This window comes from Maniola jurtina, chromosome 3 (assembly GCF_905333055.1).
Source record: "Maniola jurtina chromosome 3, ilManJurt1.1, whole genome shotgun sequence".
NCBI lineage: Eukaryota > Metazoa > Arthropoda > Insecta > Lepidoptera > Nymphalidae > Maniola > Maniola jurtina.
In genome coordinates this window covers 10,173,933-10,195,825 of record NC_060031.1, presented here as the reverse complement: position 1 = coordinate 10,195,825, position 21,893 = coordinate 10,173,933, and the positions used below count along the sequence as shown (strand labels likewise).

Below are 21,893 nucleotides of genomic sequence, written 5' to 3'. Positions count from 1 at the left end.
TCGGTGCGCAAGTCAGACTCGCACTTGGCCGGTTTTTTTTTATCTATAACCCACAGGATGTGATAGTATAAAACAAACAAACTGGACAGCTAAACAGTGAGCATATATTTTGAAAGAGTTAATGAATATATTTCATAAAGGGTAAATTTACATCATCTCAACACATTGCACGCTCACTTCTGAGAAAGGGTATTCCCTCAGAATGAGAAGGGAAGATTTACACAAATAGATTTTATTAATTCTACACATGCATAGAAGTTGATCTGTCTTTAAGAATATAAATAAAGAATCAATGAATGCACTCAACATAGTTTTATGAGGAACATAATAAACTAATCATGTTTAGCCACAAATTACTTTGATGGAAATAACAAATAAATAGCCTCAAAATTAATCCCCATGAGACCTAACTCATAATGCAAAGGTACCATTTGGGTTTGTATAGCCATCATAATTAAATTAATAGTGTTGTGTAGTGTTGCTATAATACTCTGAACTGACCTTACTAGTGACTAGTTAGAGCAGACTTTAGTTTCCTAAATACAACTCTACCAGAGTTGCAATAAAAGTAATAAAGCTAACTATATTATGTATAACATCACAACTAAATAAACCACATTACACATGACTACAATAATATAATATTATGTACTTATAAAAAGCTAGGTGGATCTCAATAAATTGTCTTATCATGATTATACAAACACCAAATGCTAGCATAAATTCATACAAAAAAAGAAATGGAATAATAAATATCAGACTAGACAGAATATATTCTGACTTACTTAGTTGGCATTACATAATCACTATAGTTGATTCTACATACCTACATCATAGATCATTAATTTCACTCCATTCAACATCCAAATATTTATGATTAAATTGTAGCAATATTTCATATGAAAATCTGCATACCAAAAAGAAGACTTGTGGAATGAAAAAGTACTTAAGTAGTAAGAACGTAGAAGTAGTACTTTTTCAATCCTTCCACAGTGTATAATATTAATACAAAGTCCCATCAAAAGCTATTTATACTCAAGTACTATTGTTACTGAAAGGTAAATGAAAAATTTATTTAATGTTTTGAATGAAAAATAAAAATATGAACCTTGTTAATTATTTTATGTGACTTGTGCAATATTTACATGAATAATTTGTTTTCTATACCTACCACGAATTCATTTCACCTAGTTATACATAATATTATGTAATTCTAATATTATGAGTTTTATATTACAATAATTACCTATTATCTGAAGCTAGAATTCAACATTAATTTGGCAAATTACTTGAGCGGTATGTAGTTTGATTTTAGATGTAATTTATTCTATAAATGGTATGCAAAGCTTGTACACAATTACTATATTCTTACTAAAGATTTCACATTCTCATTATTTAACTACAATACATTTTCTTTGTGAAAGGAAGGAGGAGATTTTGCTATTCAATTGGTGAAACAGTTCATCAATTTAATATTACAATAACTGGGACTTATAGAATAGAAAATACTGTGAGATAGAAAATGAAAAAGAATCTATTGTTAAATTTCAAATTAGATTAATTACAATACTACTATAAATTCTATGAAATAAAATCATGGACTTGAGATTGGATATGTGACCTTTTCTGCAGTGGAACTTTGTGTACTATTTTGCAACTGTCAGTTTTAATGCAAAACTTTTAAAATGTACAAAAAGTAATATCTTTATAAAACAGTATATTCCGTCATGAATTTCACACAATATGAATAATGGACACATACTTGTACTATAATTTTGAGCTTACTACAGTAAAATAATATGATGTATAATAATAATGAATGCGGAATGTTTTGCATTAAAATTGGCATACTTTCCAATATTCGCTAAGTACAATAGTAGATAATAATTGTAGACACAAATATATTGTCCAATTTACCAACTTCTTTCAGTAAATGCTTCACTTTGTCATCACTTGTGTAGGAGCTCACAGATAGTGGAGACTCACAGAAAAGTTAATAGATTAGTCAAGTCTTAAATACCAAGGCATGGCAGCCAGCATAATAATGGCAGGATATAACCGGCTTGGTATCAAACGTTTGTACGTTTGGAGCTCCGTAGGCGGGCCAAGCCTGACTGTAACCGCTAAGATTGATTATTCTGCTTATTTGATCTTAGTCGGGCCAAACCAGAGCGCTCCTCCTCCTCATCACTAGTGCAAGAAAGTCCACCAACAGCACCTCTCGACGAAGTAGCCTGTATTAAATCTTGATCAGGCCCATTACGACTTTCGTACAGTAATATTCCCAATGTCTCTTCATATATCCTAGCTTCAGGGAATTCTACTTTAGTATGCTTCTTGTCAGTAGCATAAACAATTGATGTACAACACACTTCTGCACATTTTTTGCCATGGCCAAAAAATGACCAACAACAGATTTCATTGGAGCCAATGACATCTTTTATGAAGAGGACACGCCCACTGAAACGTAGTGAAAGTTTGTCGAATAGTTCAATGTTTTTAAGCAAATTATCATCCGATGTACTTGTGTAGGAATACTTATTATTATGTCGGTTGATGAGTAATTTTACCACAGGCTGGAAAAAAAGTAAGTTTCATTAGTTTTATTTTATCATACGTTCACACATTGTATATAAAAATTATTTACAAATCCATATTGAGTTAGCATTTTCTTTCTGGCAAGTCTTCACAAAAAACTACAATTTACTCTATTCTATCAATCTTCTATCTCTATTTTTAATAGTTATTAAAATGCATGTGTGTGTGTGTGTGTGTGTGTGTGTGCAACACAGAGTGGCTCATTAGAATGAACTCTAACTTAGATATAATTTTAAAATATAAAAAAGTTTTTGCTCTTCAAAAAAAAATCGAACCTTTGATGTGGACATAATCAAAAGTTGCTCCTCCTTCTGTGAAGTGATAAGTGGAACTCTACAAATCGGTTCTGCTTCCCTCTCCTTCTTACTCAATGCTTGCTGGCAAGAATCTGTTAGCTCTTCGATCAAGAAGTATTTAGCTTCAGCCAGAAGTTCCATAATTTCGCGGTAACTATCTGGCAAAGCGACTGTACCATCTCGAAGATAATTCAGAATAGTGCCAAAATGTTTTCCGCAACGATCAATCAATATCCAACCTGAAAACATTCGAGATTTATGTTAAACATGCTATTTTAATGCTTAAAACAAGTAAAAGCACACATCTCTTCAGAGAACGAGATCGAATACCTTCAGAATCAGTGAGGACTTCCATTCTGCCACTGAACATGGTCCGTAACATGTTATCACTTTTCGTCAATGTACCAATGGTGGTGTAAAATAAAGTTCCACCCACATTTAATTTCACGTACTGCGACGGACTTCCTTTTATCAATGTTTTGTGATCGCCCGACATTTTAGAATATCATCAAGCTCGAAGCTTGATATTTGAACGAACACTTTGAAAGAGTAGCGGATTTTATAAGCGTAATTTACTATTTTATCGTGATCATATTGTCTTCAATAATTTCATTTACTTTTTTTTATGGTATCCTTTTAGAAATAAATTAACTCCGAAAATTCTGAAATTATAAATCAAATCACAACTTGACATAGACCATAGACAAAGATAACCACAGAATATAATACAACCATAGACCACAAACTACAGATATAGATACCTACTTATATCCTTTGATAACAACACTGGACAACACGTACCTATCTTTTTATAATAGCATGATCGCTGGGTTGAGGGTTCTTGCAATTTGAACACAATTTCAGACAAGCAGAAACCACAGATATAATATAGGCTTACTCGTGGTTTGCTTGTAAGCCGTCGATGTTATACCATTTCTGTGACTTGCTTCGTGTATATGCACCATAACTTCCATAGAGAAAAGAAACTTTGACCAAGACAAAAGTCAGCCTAAATTTTGTAAACTAAAAAAAATTGGCTTAGGAGGCTTGCCGCCTGCACGATTTTTTTAGAGAATTTCGCGCGTCAGTCATTTTTCTGATCACAAGTTAATGCACTAAATCCTTAAAATGGGTGCATATTTATCAGAACCCGTTACTGAAAAAATGTCTAGTGACGAATTTAACGAAAAGCTTGAATGCGGTGCAAGCTCCATGCAGGGTTGGCGTGTCAACCAAGAGGTATGATGGTGTTTCGTTGACGTTACTTTTCGACGCTGATCAGTTATTATTGCCTTATTCTATAAACTTTAATTACATTCCTAGACTAATGAAGGGTCGCCGACATTGTGTCTTGACGTAGTGTTGTCCAGCCGTCTCACCACAAACACCTTACAAACCACTCCAGGCATGCAAGAATTAGTAAAACAACTATATTAAACTATTGCTTCTTATTTAAAAAGGTGTCTTTGTGTAGAAGGCAGAAGCACCTTTCCGTATTCGACCTTACGTTACGGTATGTTCCTTATAAATGATCCTATAGGTTAAATTCAGCTTATGTACTTCTTTTAGGATGCACATAACACTATCTTGGACTTTGATGAGCATACATCACTGTTTGCGGTGTATGACGGTCATGGTGGTGCAGAGGTAGCTACATATTGCTCACAAAATTTGCCAAACTTTATCAAAAACACAGAGGCATACAAAAATGGAGATATGATTCAAGCCTTGAAGGATGCCTTTCTTGGATTTGATGCTACTATTGCCAGTAAAGAAGTTATGGACATATTAAAAGAATTAGCAGGTGCAGTATTATACCTTTATACATTATACTAGATGTTACTATTATAATAGATGTTAATTTTTTAAGCTCATGATTCCTTTTAAAAAACTAGATAATAAATAAAATGAGTTAGTTATCCCAGAGCTTCCCACACTTGAGCATTAAAGCGAAAATGTCTGAAGCAGTTAACATTAAGTGTTTATAAATATGTATTAATATGTACTAGAAATACTGTGAATATTTGTTATTGTATAGAAGTCATTACTTTGTGGAAGTCTATGATATACAAAAAATTAAAAGCTTAAACATCATTTTTGTTCGTAAATTCTTCATAATCAAATTATATTATATCAATATGATATAATATAATATACTAATACATAGTATCTATTAATTTTATTGATGAGAAATTATATTTTTCTGTATAGGTGAAATAAACCCCCCAGGGCCGAGTGATAATGAAGAATCAGAAGATGAAAACATTAGTAACCTCTATAAAGATGCAAGACTTCCACTACAGGTTATATTTGCATTATTACAAATTTATTTTTATGTTTCTAATGTAGAAAGTTAGGATATTTAATTCCAATAAATAAATCAACAATTAGTCCTAGGAATTTATGTAATTAATTATGGGACAAACTCAACTTACCATAAACTGGTAATGCAAGTAGTCTATCTAAAGTAAAGAAATCCTTTGTGGCATTTGCTTTTATGATATGTTTCTGAAATAGTTTATAGATTTGCCATTACAATACACTTAAAATGGAGACAATTATTCAATTGATGAATTACTTAATGTCAAAGTTGTGTGAAAGTAACCAGCTAAGCATTGAGTTGCCCACAAGATGCTGTAATGAATAGGTACCTTGATAATAATATTATTACTTTGATTATTATCTTATATCTTACTCTTAAGACTGTGTATAAAATAAACAAATACAGTAAAATCTCACTAATAAAGCACTTCAATAGAATGACATGCCCAATAATCTGGCACCCTCCTCCCGCACCGAGTTGCACAAAACAGACCACAATTAAGGATTATTTTAAAAACTGTAATTAGTTTAATTGTGAGATAGGTACAAAATGGTGTCTAGAACATGCACATAAATACATTGTATTCCTTTATGAAATGCTTTGTTATGAATTTTTTGTATACAATCCAGCAATCCAAACATTGCAATAATCCGGCACCCTCCCGTTTTTAATAGTGCCAGATTAATTAGATTCTACTGTATTCAAAAAATTAAAAAGAAATGTAACATAATCACATACAAAAACATAAATAAACTTACATAAATATTGTATAAATTCATATTTGTACCGGGTGGAAGATTACAAGATAACTTTTTATGATTTGAAAAAAGTTTCTTGCTGACTCTTCTAGTGGAGTCTTCTTTCCAAACCAGAGGTAAAGTCACATCACAGGTGTAGCATAAAAGACAACAGTTGTCCTACATAAAACTAGTATGACAACGTATTTGTTAGTGAATACTGGGGGTTATAATTATAATAGACTCAAATAGTATGTTTTTTTATAGGAAGTATTGGCGAAATATGAAAACAAGCTGAGCTCTCTCCATCGCAATAGGCTTGGTGATACTACTACACCAATGTCTCCCTGTTTACGCGCTAAGAAACATGGAGAAGAGCCTGGTGGCTCAGGTAAGATTAGCAATGTATCATCATTATCAACCGATAGATGTCCAATGTCCATTGCTGGACATATAGGTCTCTTGTAGGGACTTCCACATGCCAGTCTTGGGCTGCCTGAGTCCAGCTGCTATCTGTGCCTTATTTGATCTCACCTGTCCAACTAGTGTGGGGGGGGGGGTCTTCAAAAGCTTTCCGATGAGAGGTCGCCATTCTAGCAACTTGAAACCCTATCAGTTTTTCGAACCATGTGCCTTGCCCATTCACATCAGCTCACAACCTGTTATGCTATGTCAGTTACTGTGGTTCTTTTGGTCAAACTCAAAGCATAGCACTCTTCATCACCCGCTGAATGCAAGCAACCGATTTGGTTGTCAAACGAATGTCAGTTAGGGCAAAGGCTTAGACAGTTTTATGTTGGATAAGTTGGATTGTATAGTGTACAAATATCCACTGAGACTGCAGGTTTAGATTTCTGTTGTCTATTGTTTCACTTTTACTTGGTTTTTAGGTGCTGGTGCATCAAGTTCCAGTTCGGGCATAGATGTGGCTGGTTCAAGTTCAGAGCAAGTTGAAGATGAGGCTACATCCAGCAAGAATGGCTCGTCTTTAGTGGAGGAAGGGTGTAAGACTGAAGAGGACTCTGGTGTATCCTCAACAAATTTAAATGAAGAAGACAAGGAAGTGAATGGAGAGGTATTCTACTAGATCATACCAGCGACTTTTTCTGCTTAAATTTAGATTTTTAAAAATTCCAAGGGAACACTTTGATTTTCTGAGATAAAAAGTAGATATTATTTATTTGTATGTAGTAGAATATCCATATGTATGGGATGCTAGCTATATCTGTACCAAATATGTGATGCCTGTTACTTTGTCCATGTGAAATTAGATTGAATTGATTAAATCCTGTAGGAACTCTTTGATTTTCTAGGATAAAAACTATGTCCATGCTAGAGATGTTGCATAGTAAGTCGGTCAATGATAAAACATGCATGGATTTATATTTTAATTCCAGGTATCTACTACTGATGACAAGGACAAATCAGTTACAATGGAAGTTGACAAGGTGGTTAACACTCCAGACAGTTCAGGGGAAAATTGTAATCAACCAGAACAGAGTGTTGATTCCAAGGCACCAGGAAACGGTTCCACCACCTCAGAAGTGTGCAATGGAGAAGTGACAAATTCTAAGGTTGACGGAGAAAATAATATAAGCTCCTCAAATGGTTCCACAACACCTAAATCTGTGTCATCCAAAGGTAATATTAAAACTACTTGTAGTTTTTTTTTAATGCAGGCATAACATTATTGATAAATAATTAATTGTTGCTTTATTAAATAATAAAATTAAATTTAAATTTGAAATCAGAAAACATATTAAAATGGAGAAAAGATTTAACTTTCGTACAGTCTCTTCTATTACAACTTTCGTAAAGTAAAGCCTGATTGTATCCTATAGTTTTGCATATCATCATATCAATCATACCTAAAAATATCAAAAAAATACATCATATATTTTTAAAAAGTGCTCATTTGTAATAGACCAATTAGTATTTTAGCTCGTTCACACAGGCTGCGTAAGCGTAGACGTAGCGCGTACCATTGCGTTGTAATGTATGGAACTATATGAAACATGGCACACTGCTTGCGTAAAGCGTGGACGTATGCGTAACCCGGTGTATTAGGGGTTTACGCGCTTCACTACGCACGTGTACGTAATTGATGTGAATCGGCCTTTAATGTTTACTTCTTATGCCAATTAGATAAAGCATCACCGGTCTCGAGTTCAAAAGTAATGCCTGATAGACCAAAGAAATCGAGTCTCAGGCGCGCCGCCGCTGCCGTCTATGAGACACTGAGGCAGCATTCGCCCGATGATGATGAGGAAAGTGACTCCAACGACGAGACCTTCGAGGGCGGGGAGGTTGATTCCTCTGAGGGAGAAAATGTTAATGGGGTTGAGGATTCTTCTGAGGATGGTAAGTTGTTCTCTAGATACAAAAAACGAAGATTGTACTTTAGATAAATAAAAATCAATTGCTGCATGTATGAAAAATCATCACTTGAGAATGCTGGACCGGTTTTTTTTTGTTGTGTCTGCAATTGCCAGGATAAGGTTTATATGATAGATTATTTTTTCAAAATATTATTTTTGTAATAGTCTCATGCTCAGTCAGTGATAACAGATAAAGCACTCTTAAAGGATGCACTGTTGTTTAGGTGACGCGGAGGATGAAGACGAAGAAGAGGAATACGAAGTGGAATCCAGCGACGAAGATGGAGAGGAAGACATCAATATGGCGGAAGAGCCTGGCAATGACAGCGGCTGCACTGCTGTGGTGGCATTGCTAAAAGGTACACTTTACATTGGAATCATCCATAGTATCTATGGTCTGGTCTAATCCAAATTCGAAATTTAAAAAAAATATATATAGAAATGCCCTTAGTACTGAACAATATAGTACAACCATATTTTCTCATCTCATCAGATTTAGATCAGATGCCAGAATTCAGTACAAAATAATGCTAATTTGTACTTTTTTAAATTGGATTGGACCTGTGCACAACCTGCCTTCTGTAATACGTGTTGACTGCGATAATTTGATTAATTACATACACAAATTATACTCGAGTTTAAACCATTGTCTAACTATTAAAAATTTTACTTTTTGTTGCAATCGTCAAAATGCTAACCTGTAGGGAGATTGGAGACAGAAACTGGATTGTCCTTTTCTTAAATACATTTTTTATGTTCTACCATTCTGTTATTACTATCACACATACATTATTTATCCAACAGGGAATGAACTGTATGTAGCGAATGCCGGCGACTCCCGCTGCATAATATGTAGAGAGGGCAAAGCGATCGACATGTCAGTTGACCACAAACCAGAAGACACGGCCGAACTCGAAAGGATCACGAAGGCAGGAGGCAAGGTGTCAAACGACGGCCGAATCAACGGAGGGCTAAATCTTTCACGAGCCATAGGAGACCATTCGTACAAGCAAAACAAAGACCTGGACGCTAAAGAGCAGATGATCACAGCACTTCCAGATGTTAACATACTCACGATAGAACCTGAGAAGGATCAGTTCATGGTGCTAGCTTGCGATGGCATTTGGAATTTCATGTCTAGTCAAGATGTTTGCGACTTCATCTTGCCCAGACTGGCTGAAGGAAGAGAGAGGCTATCCCAGATTTGTGAAGAGGTTTGCCCCTATTTTATATCACTACACATATAAATGCGACAAGGTGTTGGTTTGTCCTTTATTTGCTGCAGTGGAACAACAGATTTTTGCATGGACCTTAAAGACCTAGAAAGTGACATAATTATACTACTTTTTATCCCAGAAAATCAAAGAGTTAAGAAAATTAAAGATTAGGGGCATCAGCTAGTAATAATTATACTATAACAATATTTTGAAGATATTTATAAGATAGTAAAAACTAGATTAAAATCGAACACTGAAATGTAAAGTTTTAATGTTTTAATAATGATAATTATAATTAGACATTTCCAATGTTCCATATCAAATTACGCTTCGCGACAAAGCAACTTTCAATAATATATTGAATACTCATTCATTTTTATTATTCAATTCATTTGTTTCATCCTTTTTTCTAGAATCTAAAGAAAATGTATTTGTAATGTGTAATAAAACTTTTTGTATATCTTGTTGTTTGTTGACTTGATCTTAAAATATTATTTTTAGATGTTTGACCACTGCTTGGCACCCAGTACAATGGGAGATGGCACCGGCTGTGACAACATGACCGCAATCATTGTGCGGTTCAAGGAGGGCGTCATCGCTGACATTGGACAGTACACGAATACCGAGGGCTCGAAAAAACGCGCTGCCGAGGAAGAGCCCAGTGAGGACCAGCAAGAGACAAAGAAGCAAAAGGTTGACGACGCCTTATCGAGTTCGGACGTAACTTCAAGTGTTTAGAACTTTAGACCATGATTGTTTTATACAGTGTTCTACAGACAAGTATTGTTAAATGGTAGAGACATTCTAATAAGAAAACTATCATAGGTTTTGCCCAGATTTCGTGTAGCTGATCGCAGATTATATTATAAGAAATACAATTTATAAGGTGTGTTAAGTGGCCAGTCCGCACTTGGCCAGCTTGGTCAAAACCCTTTTCTGAGAGGAAATCCGTGCTCTGTAGTGAACCGGCGATGGGTTGATCATGATGATGATTGTAAGAAAATGTCTGTAGGGCCCTAAATGTCATTTAATAAAAAGCAATATTCAGCTAGACGCTACCGTTATTATACGAGACATCAGATGATGTCATTCATATTACCGCCACTGAATAATGCAATGTTTGCGCCGCATGCAAATTGTACAGCGCGTGTTATATAAAAAACATAGTTTATTGCAAATAATTTAAAACAGTAATACAAAGTGGTTAGAGCCTTCTTTAAAAATAGGAGAATTACTCCTGTGTCAAAAGACTGCTCTTTCATAACAATATTAACGGCATACACATTACACTTAGAGGATCTGCACTCCGGCTATTGGACGTAAGAAAAAGCTTATATTGAAAGCCAACGTCCATACCTTGTTGAATATACCGGTTCTCGTCCAATCACCGAAGTTAAGCAACATCGGGCCCGGTCAGTACTTGGATGGGAGGCCTGCAGTTTGCAGGCACGCAGCTTGACTTCACGAAGACCTTGCTTGCGATGCGAGATGGTGCCGCTCAAAATGTAAATGTCAATTGTTCAGCAAATCTTTGGTTATACCGACAGCAGCGCCACCTACCGGGTCCAATTGTATTTTGAACCCACCCAGGGACCCATTGAAATATACACGCAAAACATTCAAATCTATCCAGTCGTTTAGGAAGGAATAGTGAAACAAACACACATACAGAAAAATTATGTATATTAAGATTACGTTATCTGCGATCAACTACGAATCTTTGAATCAGGTGACATTTTTTATCCTCATTCATCATTTTTTTTGTGTTATCACTTTTTTGTTTTGTTTGTGAAATTTTCTCTTCGTGTTTCAATTTATGTTGTACTGCACAGTACATTTACTTCCAAGGCCTTAGAAAGTTTTCCAGCTACAGTGTGACGATCATAATGACTTCCGATTGGCTGAAATGCTAGTTGTAGCAAGATGTACCTCAAAATTCACCAATGATCTCTAAATTAAACTAAAATGACTAGTCTAAATATATTGCTATTCTTTTCATAATGTTTCTCGTAGAAAAGGAAAGGAATCTTTAGAACTGTCAATTCAGTTCAGTTTAGAGATTGTGTATAACGCTCCGGCAACACGTTCCATCTTACCTGCGCAGTTAAAACTGCACAAGCGACACCTAGAAGCTTTTGGAACTGAATGGGATACCGTCTTGCCGTCCACACGCACGCACTTAAGGGGACGGTATATTCCAGGTATAATTTCAAATCTAGAGATGGCGATACACATTGTATCGGCATCTCTCTTAGACGCCCCTGAACCGGTTGCGCATCGCCACAGTGTAGATTATTATTTTCACATCGCTCCTGCATTTAATCATTACGTCACCCCACTTCAGTGTTTACGATGGAGTAAAAAGTCAAGTTATGTATAAGTTTAAAATTCAAAGTTATAGTGATAAAAAATATTTATTATGAAATAATTAAAAATTTATTTAAAAAAATTAATCTGTAGGTATCATCAGAATCGATTACATTCGACTTCGCTGGGTTACTTTATTGTAATATATAACATTGCGTATCTATAAAAAATATGTGTACAAGTTAAATATTGTTTTATATACTACTAGAGGATCCCTGCGGCTTCGCCTGCGTTGATTTCGGTTTTTTTGAATCCCGTAGGAACTCTTCATTTTTCCGGGATAAAAAGTAGCCTATGTCCTTCTCCGGGATGTATCCCAAGTCTGTACCAAATTTCATTAAAATCGGTTCAGTGGTTGGGCCGTGAAAACGTAGCAGACAGACAGACACACTTTCGCATTTATAATATTTAATGCACACTGTTGCCAAGTTACTATCATTAGTTAGTAAACAGTCACTGATAAAAAAAAAACAACAATATTATAATGTACTTTTATTGTTTTGTCAACAACGAGAAATAATGAATGAGATCTATTTACAATCATGCTAATAGGTGTCTTTTTCAACCTGTATGCTTATTATAGTAGGAGATTTAACATTTCACCAACTTTCATAGAATGAGATCACACACACACAGTAACATTAAATTAAAATGGGCCTAAATAACCTTGACTTAAGGTCCTAAATTCAATTACACCGATTTTAATTTCTGGTTCTGTCTGACTGGCTATACATGAATGGATTAATTTGAGCTATAAAACAAGGCGGTTAAGGTCTATTTTACGTTAACGTTCTCATTATAAACCCCTATCTGCCAGTTTTGGTCATTACTATGGTGACCATTACATTTGGCCTTGAAAGAAGATACTTCACATGGATAAAAGATTATAGCATGGACAAGTCCAAGTTTCTGAAATTTTCACTTATTGATAATGATAATACTGTCATTCCTAATTACTTACATTTATAGGTAAATCTTATATTTTCTATATCTTATTGCTATTATAGATGCTGAGATTATAGAAATTACACTCAACTGAAATTCAATGAAAATATAGTTAGCACGGACATTACACAAGTAACTATTTATTGCATTTCACTAATTACCGAGATCGTAAAATCCTATTTTTTCATATTATCAAAACGTTTACAGTAAAAAAATATCACACGCGCTAGGCGTGCAAAAACACCTGAAAGAGATTATATGCACCTGCAGCCATAACAGGATAACATTATAATATATTTCGTGTTGTATAAAAAGCTGTTTTGTTTATAATCCTTGTTTTTGTTTATTCAATATGGTTACAGTCAAACCGGCCCGCTCGGAGCTAATAGCCATAAAAGTTAACTAATTAGGTGAAATATTCCAAAAGAGCATAAGTAGGTATGTACACATTCAATACGCTAACTTAACTGTTTACGTTAAGGTTCAAAGTCAAAGCGCTGGAGAAATGTTTTTATATGATACTGAACAAAGTCAAGACAGAGATTAAAATATTTTATAGCTTTTTTGTTATATTCAGATTCGGGCCATTGATTCAAATTTTAAATTTGTAGTAATTATTTTCTCTAATTCAGAAGCTGAGCTCTTTTTCTGGATGCCTCTCATTAGGCATCCAGAAAAAGAGGTCATTACCTTTTCGCTAAAAGACAATTTTACGTTGACTGACATGAAAGCAAAGTGCCTAGTAAGCCAATAGACAATTCAGCTAGATGACATCAAAGCAGATTACCCAGTCAGCAGAGAGTCAACTTAGCTGTACGCCATAAAAACAGAATGCACAAGTAGCAAAACGTCTGGAAATGTGAATAGTCTGTATGATTAGAACACCTCATTAGCCAGACTTCAAATTACATAGTTGGATGACATAAACGCTGAATGAGATAGTATCTAAAACGTCTGGAAAAGTAAATAGTCTAAATGGTCTGTTGCTTGCTCCTTTTTTAATTTTTAACCAACTTCCAAAAAGAAGGTGGTTCTCAATTCAGCCTGTTTTTTTACCCCATTGCGGCAAAGCCTAAAGGAAGAGTTATGATTTTAGCAGTCTGTATATGTATGTGTGTGTGTTTGTATCCAGATTCTGTGTGTTCCACCGTAGCGCCGAAACTACTGGGCTGATTTTGATGAATGAGGTGTAAATCCGGGTAACATAGGCTACATTTTATACGAAAAAAATTGACCTAACGGATGTAATATGAAAAAAAGTGGGGGTGAAAAGGTACTACCACTAACTAACAATTGTGCCAGGACTGGTCCTGATGGGATTTTGAAGTTTGAAAAGGTGCAGTTGGTTCTCTATATAACGTAGACCCGCACTAAGACAGGATTTTGAGAAATTTGATCTGTAAATTGACCAAATTATCATACAACAATACTACTTCTCACGAACCTATAAAAGCTACAAACAAACGATTTCAGTAGTTACATTTTATTACTGTTCTTACCTTTCGATTCAAAACAAGAAAAATTGATACACTGATTTGGCATTCCAAAACGAAGCAACTCTCGTCCTAATAACAATTTAATGTATACTTTAAGAATAACTACATAAGGTAAGTTTTACAACGAATATTTTAACATCGATATTTTAATGTTAGTATACGTGAGTGAGAACACAAAAGCCACAAAGATCCTTTGTATTGACAAAGGCAAACACAATAGGATCTTTCATTTCTTGTAAATTGAACTAGTTTTATGAGAAAAAGTATTAAGTACGTATGAAATTTTGTTTTGCACATTTTCAACTTTTAAGCTGTGACAATAAGGTCTAAGTTGAAGGAATATTTAATAGTATGATTATTTTTTTGATCTATAAAACATTTATGACACTGCAATTTTTAGTCAAACTTATTATTGACTACTTAGTGACGTATATACATAAAAAAACCAGCCAAGTGCGAGTCAGACTCGCGCACCAAGTTTCCGTATCCGTACTCAGGTATTTTTCCGACATTTTGCAAGATAAATCAAAAACTATTATGCTTAAAAATAAATTAAAATCAGTTTTAGAATGTTCAGGTAAAACCCTTTTATATGATACCCCACTTGGTATAGTTATCTTACTTTGAAAATTGAAACACATTGTTTTTTAATGAACCCATAAATTCATGGTTTTTGCCAATTTTCATGATTCTAGGTCAACGGGAAGTACCCTATAGGTTTTCCTGACAGACACAACACACATGGACAAAACAGACTGACAGGCGGACAGATAGACAGACATACAGTTAGATAGACAGACAAACAGACAGCAAATTGATCCTATAAGCGTTCCGCTTTTCTTTTTGAGGTACGGAACCCTAATAAATGATATCATTGCATAGCAAGTGAAGAAACTAAAAATTATAACACCTTGGATAAACATCTCGGACTTGAAAGTGGATGTCATTTTCATAATAATCATGATCATCATCATCATCATTATGAGCCCGTGGATGTCCACTGTTGGACATGGGCCTTCCCTAAAGAGCGCCAGCCGCTTTATATCATCAGTCCATCGTGCTGGAGGACGTCCTACACTACGCTTGCTTATACGCGGTCTCCTCTCATCCTATTTTCATAATAATTAGTACTTTCCCCTAAAAACCTTTAAATTGATATCAATAAAGTTTTTTTTCCATCTTATCTTCTAATACTTATGCATTTTACAAGTTTGGTTTTTGATCTTTGAGCTACCGGGATAGAGCACTCAGATTAATTAATTTTTATTTTCAAATTATAAGTCCTGGTCTATAATGACCTAATATTAGCTTCACTACACTGCAATGTACTGTTTACTGCATTCTTTTTAAAATAATTACTTTTTTAATGTAATAAATGCACAATATAAACTTATCTTAAAATCTAGAAAAATCCTAAATAAAAATACTTTATAACATAGTACTGAATTTACTACTCTATGGCATTCTGTACAATTACAGTATGACAAAATGCTTATGAAACCCGAAACAGGTCCTGCCGCGCTGAGGCGACGGGTATGACTGACAAGATAACGTAATTACGGCCCATAAGACTCAACAATAGGGTCGAAAATTCTTTGTACTCGCTCTGTACGCGATTTGAAGAGAATAAGCGAGGAAGCGTGAAATCAAATAATTTAGAATATAATTTGAAATATAGCACTTACTGTGAAATGATCGGACCGAATTATTTATTTGATTGTTTTACACCTATGGTGAAAGTTACGTCTTTAAGAGCTTTGTCATTAAAGAGAAAAACCCAAAAGTCTAAGGTTTTAGACCAAACTTCTGATTTTTTTTCTATCGAGGAAAGTTTGTCCAATCATGTTTTAATCGGACCAAATCCAAGGGGATATAATGAAAAATATTATATATTAATTTCAAATTTTTCGATCCATGCGTTCCTAACTTAATTCCATTTTAGTAAACTTTAGTATCGACGAAAACGGAGACCGCCGCGTTAAAGCGGAATTTACATTACGAAATTAGTTTCACGACATTCATTTCATTAATAATTGCATGTGTAACGTAATGCATGGAATAAATAAGACGTTAACACATGAAATTAATGTCGTGAAATTAATTTCGTAATGTAAATTCCGCTTAACTGCACAAACTGGCTCGTGGAGGTAAGCTCTCAGGTAAGACGGAGCGTGTAGGCGGAGCTTATCAGAGTTACACAGTGACAACTATGCTAGGCCTACAGTTTTCAACAAATTGGCTGACATATCATAATGTTATGCCATGCATATGCGCTGATAAGTTTATCTCAAATTATTTTGATGCATTCCATAATATGATGAAACACTGCATCAATAATAATGTTTCTAGTTTAATATTATTAATCTATTACATTTTGTGAAATTCATTTATAGGTTCTTCAACAAACATACTTATAATTACTTAATCATTTATTCTGGGATTCAATTTTCACGTCAAACAATTTGGTTACATAATAATTCTTTATTACACAAGTAAACAGTCGGCAATAGACTAAGCTAAGATTAACTGCATTAATAAATTATTATAGAACTGACTCGATAGTAGGTAAGTAACAATTATTATAAGCTTATGGTATTAGTATTAAGGTTCTTTGTAAGGTAAGAAAGGACTGTGACTAAGTTTTTACTTCTGTTTTTGGGTATAGTCCGTTGCATACCTACGGAGTGGAATGGAGTCAAGTCATATAAAAAAAGCTGTACCTCGGTTCACTCCACTCTGCAGATGTGTGTTGCAAGGCGTTTAATTTTTACTTTCAAAATATGTATGAGTTCGAAAAATCCAACTGGTGTCGAATTTATCTTGAAAAAAACACGCCCTAATCATTTTTCAGTTCTCCATTCTTATTTTTTTAAACACATGACATATTATATGTATTTGTTTTTGGCAATTGATGAAAATTATTGTGAAGTTTGATGAGACAATAGTTGTGACATTGTCAATATGTACCTATTCCTGTTCCTACAAAAATGTTCCATTTTGTTTTTTTCGAATCAAGGGAATGATTAATATGAATAAAATAAAAGGCGCTGTCTCACTGTTGCGCACGCTGTGCATGGCCACGCGGCGCATTTTAGCTGCGTGGGTCCGTTCGTTAGTCACGTTTCCGCTGCAACATACAATAACCCACAACTATGTACAATCGGCCTCAGAATTCAAGTAGCAATTCCGCGAAACTATTTTACCAAAACCCTGTCACACTTATGAACTTTTTCTATTTACATGCCACACACACCTAATGCACGTGTGCATAACCGTGCCACGCCAACTGTCATTGAGGTGCTAAATGACTTACGGCCTTTGACTGTGTACGTGTAGCGCAGCACAATTCAAGTTCTACTTCTTCGGCCTGTGGAACGGACACATGTCGTATACCAAACTTTGTGGGAATCCCGTTGTCCCCGTTAACGGGGACACGGTTAGCGGGGCCAACGGGACTACACGGATGAGATGAGCAGCGTAAGCGACATATCCGAGCAGGCCACGCGTGTAACATTGACGTCAACCACGTATTTGTGCGTAGCGTGTTCGTGGGTTGCAGTGGGTTTCATCCTTTCAAATAAAGCGAAGCTTAGTCAACGGTGTAGCGTGACCGTACGCTATGGTTGAGCAGCGCCTTATTTCATTATTTTTATTATGTAGGTATGTTATTCCTTAGTCACATAAGTAGTCATATTTTTGTAATCAACGATAGTAATAAAATGTGGCAAAGTAAAATAATTACACAAGTATTTTTTTCCATAAAAATACAGACACTGGACCTGAGAAAAAATTTGTTAATTTTATTTTAGCAGATCCCGTTAAAAATTGTTTCATGTGTGAATTGATTAAAAAAATAAATTTTTACAGACTCTAATGTTATTGTATGATTTTTTTTAAATATCATCTAAAAGAATATTACATAAAATGAAAACAAAATAATCATCTAATTCGATGCAGTAGATAGTGTAGGTACTATTATATACATATTTGAGTAAAGGTGCAGACACACTAAACTTATTGTATTGTGCTGTCTTGCAACTTGTAATGGGCGTGACGCGCGATCGACAAAATAGCACGTGAAGCGAATAACCTACATCAGAGTGACTAGTGTGCATGTTTTCATTTCATACTAACTAATTAATACAAATTATTTGACTCCTGTCATATCAGAGCAATAAAATTATTGTTTGTTAAAAAAGCAATAAAATTTTATCTTAGCTGGGTCAAATATTCAATAGTTTCGATTTGAGTGGCTTCTAATATTTGGAGAGCATCATATTCACTGTCTAATTGTTCTAGAGCTATAGACTTATCGCTTATTTCCGCCTGAAATAAAAAAAAATGTTTTAGAGAACCGAGATCATTATTTTACCACTGCTTTTATTTTTGTTGATTTTTTTCTGATTCAAAGGTAATCCTTACTTGCAGTTTTGCTTGTTCACTTTCTCTGTCTTTTGCTATAGATTTTACGAGATTAGTTGCACCTATAGCAGCCATCTTCTGCTTTTCTACGTTATCTCCTAATTCTTTTAACATATCTAACAAATTCGTTATTATTTTCCCAAAGTCTTGTACCTCTGAAAAGTTATTTGCTAAATAGTATAAATTTGTATTGTCAACTACATCACTGGGGTGTTGTTTACAACATTTTTTTGATAACGAGACCACCGCTGACTAGTGAGGTTTTACGATAAATAAAAGAATTATACTCAGCAATGTGATATTGTGGATGTGGTGCGTTAAAAATATGTGGTTCTTCGGGATAAGAAATAATAAGTATCGTCAATGTTTTACTCCGTAATTCCATCAGATCTGAACCGATTTTAACTTTTTTTATTTTCAAAATGTTTAACTTCAGGTAGATCTCTTGTTTTAGTGAATATCTGCTGAAAAGTTTCGGAAATGACGGACTCCTTAGCGGATAACAGCAAATCAATCACATAGGTAATTATAGGTAGGTAGGTAGGTATAATCCAAGTTAACCCGATTCGACCTTAGACTGCATCATCAGTCACCACTTATCGCCGGGTGAGATTGCAGTCAAGGGCTAAGTTGTATTTGAATAGAAAATAAATAAAATACGGTAGGTACCTATATAAATTATTTTTACCCTATTGGTAACAGGTTCGATTTTCGGTCAACAGTTAACAGCTACTTAGTCTTAAATATTATAAAACCTTAGGTACCTACTTACTTGTCTCATACTCTTTGCTAGTTTCCTTTAAATCCTCTGTTTCCTTAAGAACTGTGTTCTCAATAACTCTTATTTTGTTAATTTCATCATAATATAGGTGAGACTTCTGTAGTTCTTCAGCCATGTTGCGTTGAACCTAGAGTTAATAATATTAATCTTCTATTAATTAATTTCAAGTTTTTGGATATACCTCATATACCTGTATTCTTAGGCAAAAAGTAATACAAAGTGCTAACAAACTGATACCTAAATTACTTTTACCAAATAATTATTCTTCAATCAAGAAACTACAAGTAGCTAAACTACTTACTCTTTATCGAGCGTAGACTTGTTGTTATCGATGCTAACGAGAGTTTTTAATTTATTTGTTTTTTTTTTTGTTATTTGTATACAAGGGCCCAAGGCCAAGTTTGTAGGCTGTTGCCAAACAGTTGCTAGGCAACATCAGTTATAGACATGGACGTATAGATTACTTTACTCTATATGAGGCAATAGCTAAGTAAAGTCTCAATTCTCATTCATACGAGAGCTTTTTTAACGTCCATTAAAAAAGCGTTCTTTTTTAACGTCCGTTGAAAAAGCGGTCAAATAGAACAAATAAATGCATTCCCAAGTATCTGTTCACACGACAACGCTTTTTTGACGCGTACAACGTTAATACCTGCCAACGCCGGGTTTTAATGCAACGCTTTTATAACGGTCGTGTGAATATGCCTCATGTATAGGTACGTAGAGAGTTTAAACTTTCACAAAATGTGTATTTCTATTGCAGCTAAAAGGTTAGGTAGGTATCTATTACGCTTCACGAGATACAGTAGGTACAGCCCGCTGACAGACAGATGGACGGACGGACAACGGAGTCTTAGTAATAGGATTCCGTTGGCACCCTTCGGGTACGGAACCCTAAAAACCAACAGATAATTGCCAGACATGCAAATGCCAGAGTAAATGATGTAACCCAAAGTAGTAATAGCTTAGTGGTTAAGACTTCGGACTCCTATTGAGCGAGTACACGGTTCGATCCCGGGCACGCACTTCTAAATATCCGCACTTGACCAGCACTGTGGGCTATGGCCTGAACCCTTCTATATCTGAGAAGAGATCAGTGTTCAGCTGTAGTCGGCCAGTGATGAGGTGAGTTTGATGAGTTGGATCTTTGATGATGCACTATGCGACTGTCTCTGGAGTCGGCACGGTTTTTGCCATGTTTTGAGCTAGTTAATAATAGTTGTGTTGGACGGGACCGGGACCCAAAGGTCATAACTTGGAAATATTGTATTGTAATATTACTAGTTAGTTACTATGGTTAGAATGTTCATATTCTAGTCCTTCGATCATAGATTCTAGTCTACAATATGTATTATCTATGCTATAGTCTATGAATGTCAATTGTCATTGCCAATGCCATTTTTTTTTTATAGAGTCATAATATCATAAAGTCGCAAATAGACGTGGGTCGTTACGTCATTTTTAAGAAACGTAACGAAATCAGTGACTTGGTCGGCGTCACCTGTTTCGAAACTAGTGATTTTTGTAACTAGTTTTGTAATTTTTTTTCAGCTTCTGTGATTGTTTACATTAACCTCCACCAACTATACCGTTACACACGAAACGAAAATAGCTTAAATCACTATCTTTGTTTGTAGTTATAGGTACAGTTATATCAATAAATTAACTTCCCTTCATACTTTATTCAGGCTTAGGACTGACTGCATTAAATGTATTTATGGTTGATTAGTGTTTAATAGGAAACTTGTAGGAAACTATGATTTTATAAAATTATTAATGCAGGCGTATTTAGAAGTTGATTTGATTGTATATACAATGATCATTTATATTTACAATTTATTTACAATTTTGATATATTTACAGTTTATTTACACTTTTTCAACGTTTTCACTGTCTGTTTTGGCACTTTTATTTATACACTTTGTTTGTTTGTTTGGCTATTTACACACAGTTTTGAAACTTTACATTAAATTTACAAAAAAAGCACCAAAATAACATTTATTAATTTTTAGAAGAAAGTACTCAAAAAAATACAAGTCCAACGACGAACTAAAACAAACTAAGTTCTTTTATTTTACTTTTCAACAAATTGACGCTCGCTTCCTGGAATCGCAAGCCGTTGAAATTATTTACAAACAGAGATCACTTATTTTATTGTATTTGTCTAATGTCTATAGTCTTACGTATGAAAATTAAACGTACTTAAACTAGTACTGTTACGCTGTTTTGTTTTTTGTTGTATGCCACGGCATGTGCGCGTTCGGATTACTTCGGATTTTCGTGTCACCCGCTCTCGCTTACTCGGAAATCTGATCTGCTATCTCGCTCGACCG

At 34.7% G+C, this 21,893-nt stretch overlaps 3 protein-coding genes and 1 long non-coding RNA gene across 7 annotated transcripts; 2 read left to right on the top strand and 2 right to left on the bottom strand.

Moving 5' to 3' along the window:
• Positions 1–84: 84 nt before the first annotated feature.
• Positions 85–3,597, bottom strand: LOC123879804 (BTB/POZ domain-containing adapter for CUL3-mediated RhoA degradation protein 3). Its single transcript, XM_045927698.1, has 3 exons — positions 3,225–3,597; positions 2,874–3,133; positions 85–2,576 (listed from the first exon to the last, which is right to left on the bottom strand). Exons 1-3 carry the CDS (start codon positions 3,388–3,390, stop codon positions 2,124–2,126), a joined length of 879 nt encoding a protein of 292 aa, XP_045783654.1. The 5' UTR covers positions 3,391–3,597; the 3' UTR covers positions 85–2,123.
• A 282-nt stretch (positions 3,598–3,879) lies between these two features.
• LOC123881183 (probable protein phosphatase 2C 11) lies at positions 3,880–10,704 on the top strand. Its single transcript, XM_045929825.1, has 10 exons — positions 3,880–4,133; positions 4,464–4,698; positions 5,106–5,197; positions 6,222–6,345; positions 6,845–7,029; positions 7,352–7,595; positions 8,100–8,315; positions 8,557–8,691; positions 9,137–9,546; positions 10,051–10,704. The coding sequence occupies exons 1-10, from the start codon at positions 4,023–4,025 to the stop codon at positions 10,285–10,287; spliced, it is 1,989 nt and encodes a 662-aa protein (XP_045785781.1). The 5' UTR covers positions 3,880–4,022; the 3' UTR covers positions 10,288–10,704.
• Positions 10,705–16,341: 5,637 nt separating this feature from the next.
• Positions 16,342–18,229, top strand: LOC123881186. Its single transcript, XR_006799429.1, has 2 exons — positions 16,342–17,919; positions 17,951–18,229. It is a non-coding gene; the product is annotated as an uncharacterized LOC123881186 (long non-coding RNA).
• On the bottom strand, positions 18,018–20,037 carry LOC123881184 (intraflagellar transport protein 20 homolog). 4 transcript variants are annotated; one of them, XM_045929828.1, is made up of 4 exons: positions 19,813–20,037; positions 19,552–19,687; positions 18,780–18,934; positions 18,018–18,683 (listed from the first exon to the last, which is right to left on the bottom strand). In XM_045929828.1, exons 2-4 carry the CDS (start codon positions 19,673–19,675, stop codon positions 18,567–18,569), a joined length of 396 nt encoding a protein of 131 aa, XP_045785784.1. In that variant the 5' UTR covers positions 19,676–19,687; positions 19,813–20,037; the 3' UTR covers positions 18,018–18,566. The 4 variants fall into 4 exon arrangements, with proteins under 4 accessions (XP_045785784.1, XP_045785783.1, XP_045785782.1 ...); XM_045929827.1 differs by having other exon boundaries at positions 19,855–20,036; XM_045929826.1 differs by having other exon boundaries at positions 19,862–20,034.
• Between the last annotated feature and the right edge of the window lie 1,856 nt (positions 20,038–21,893).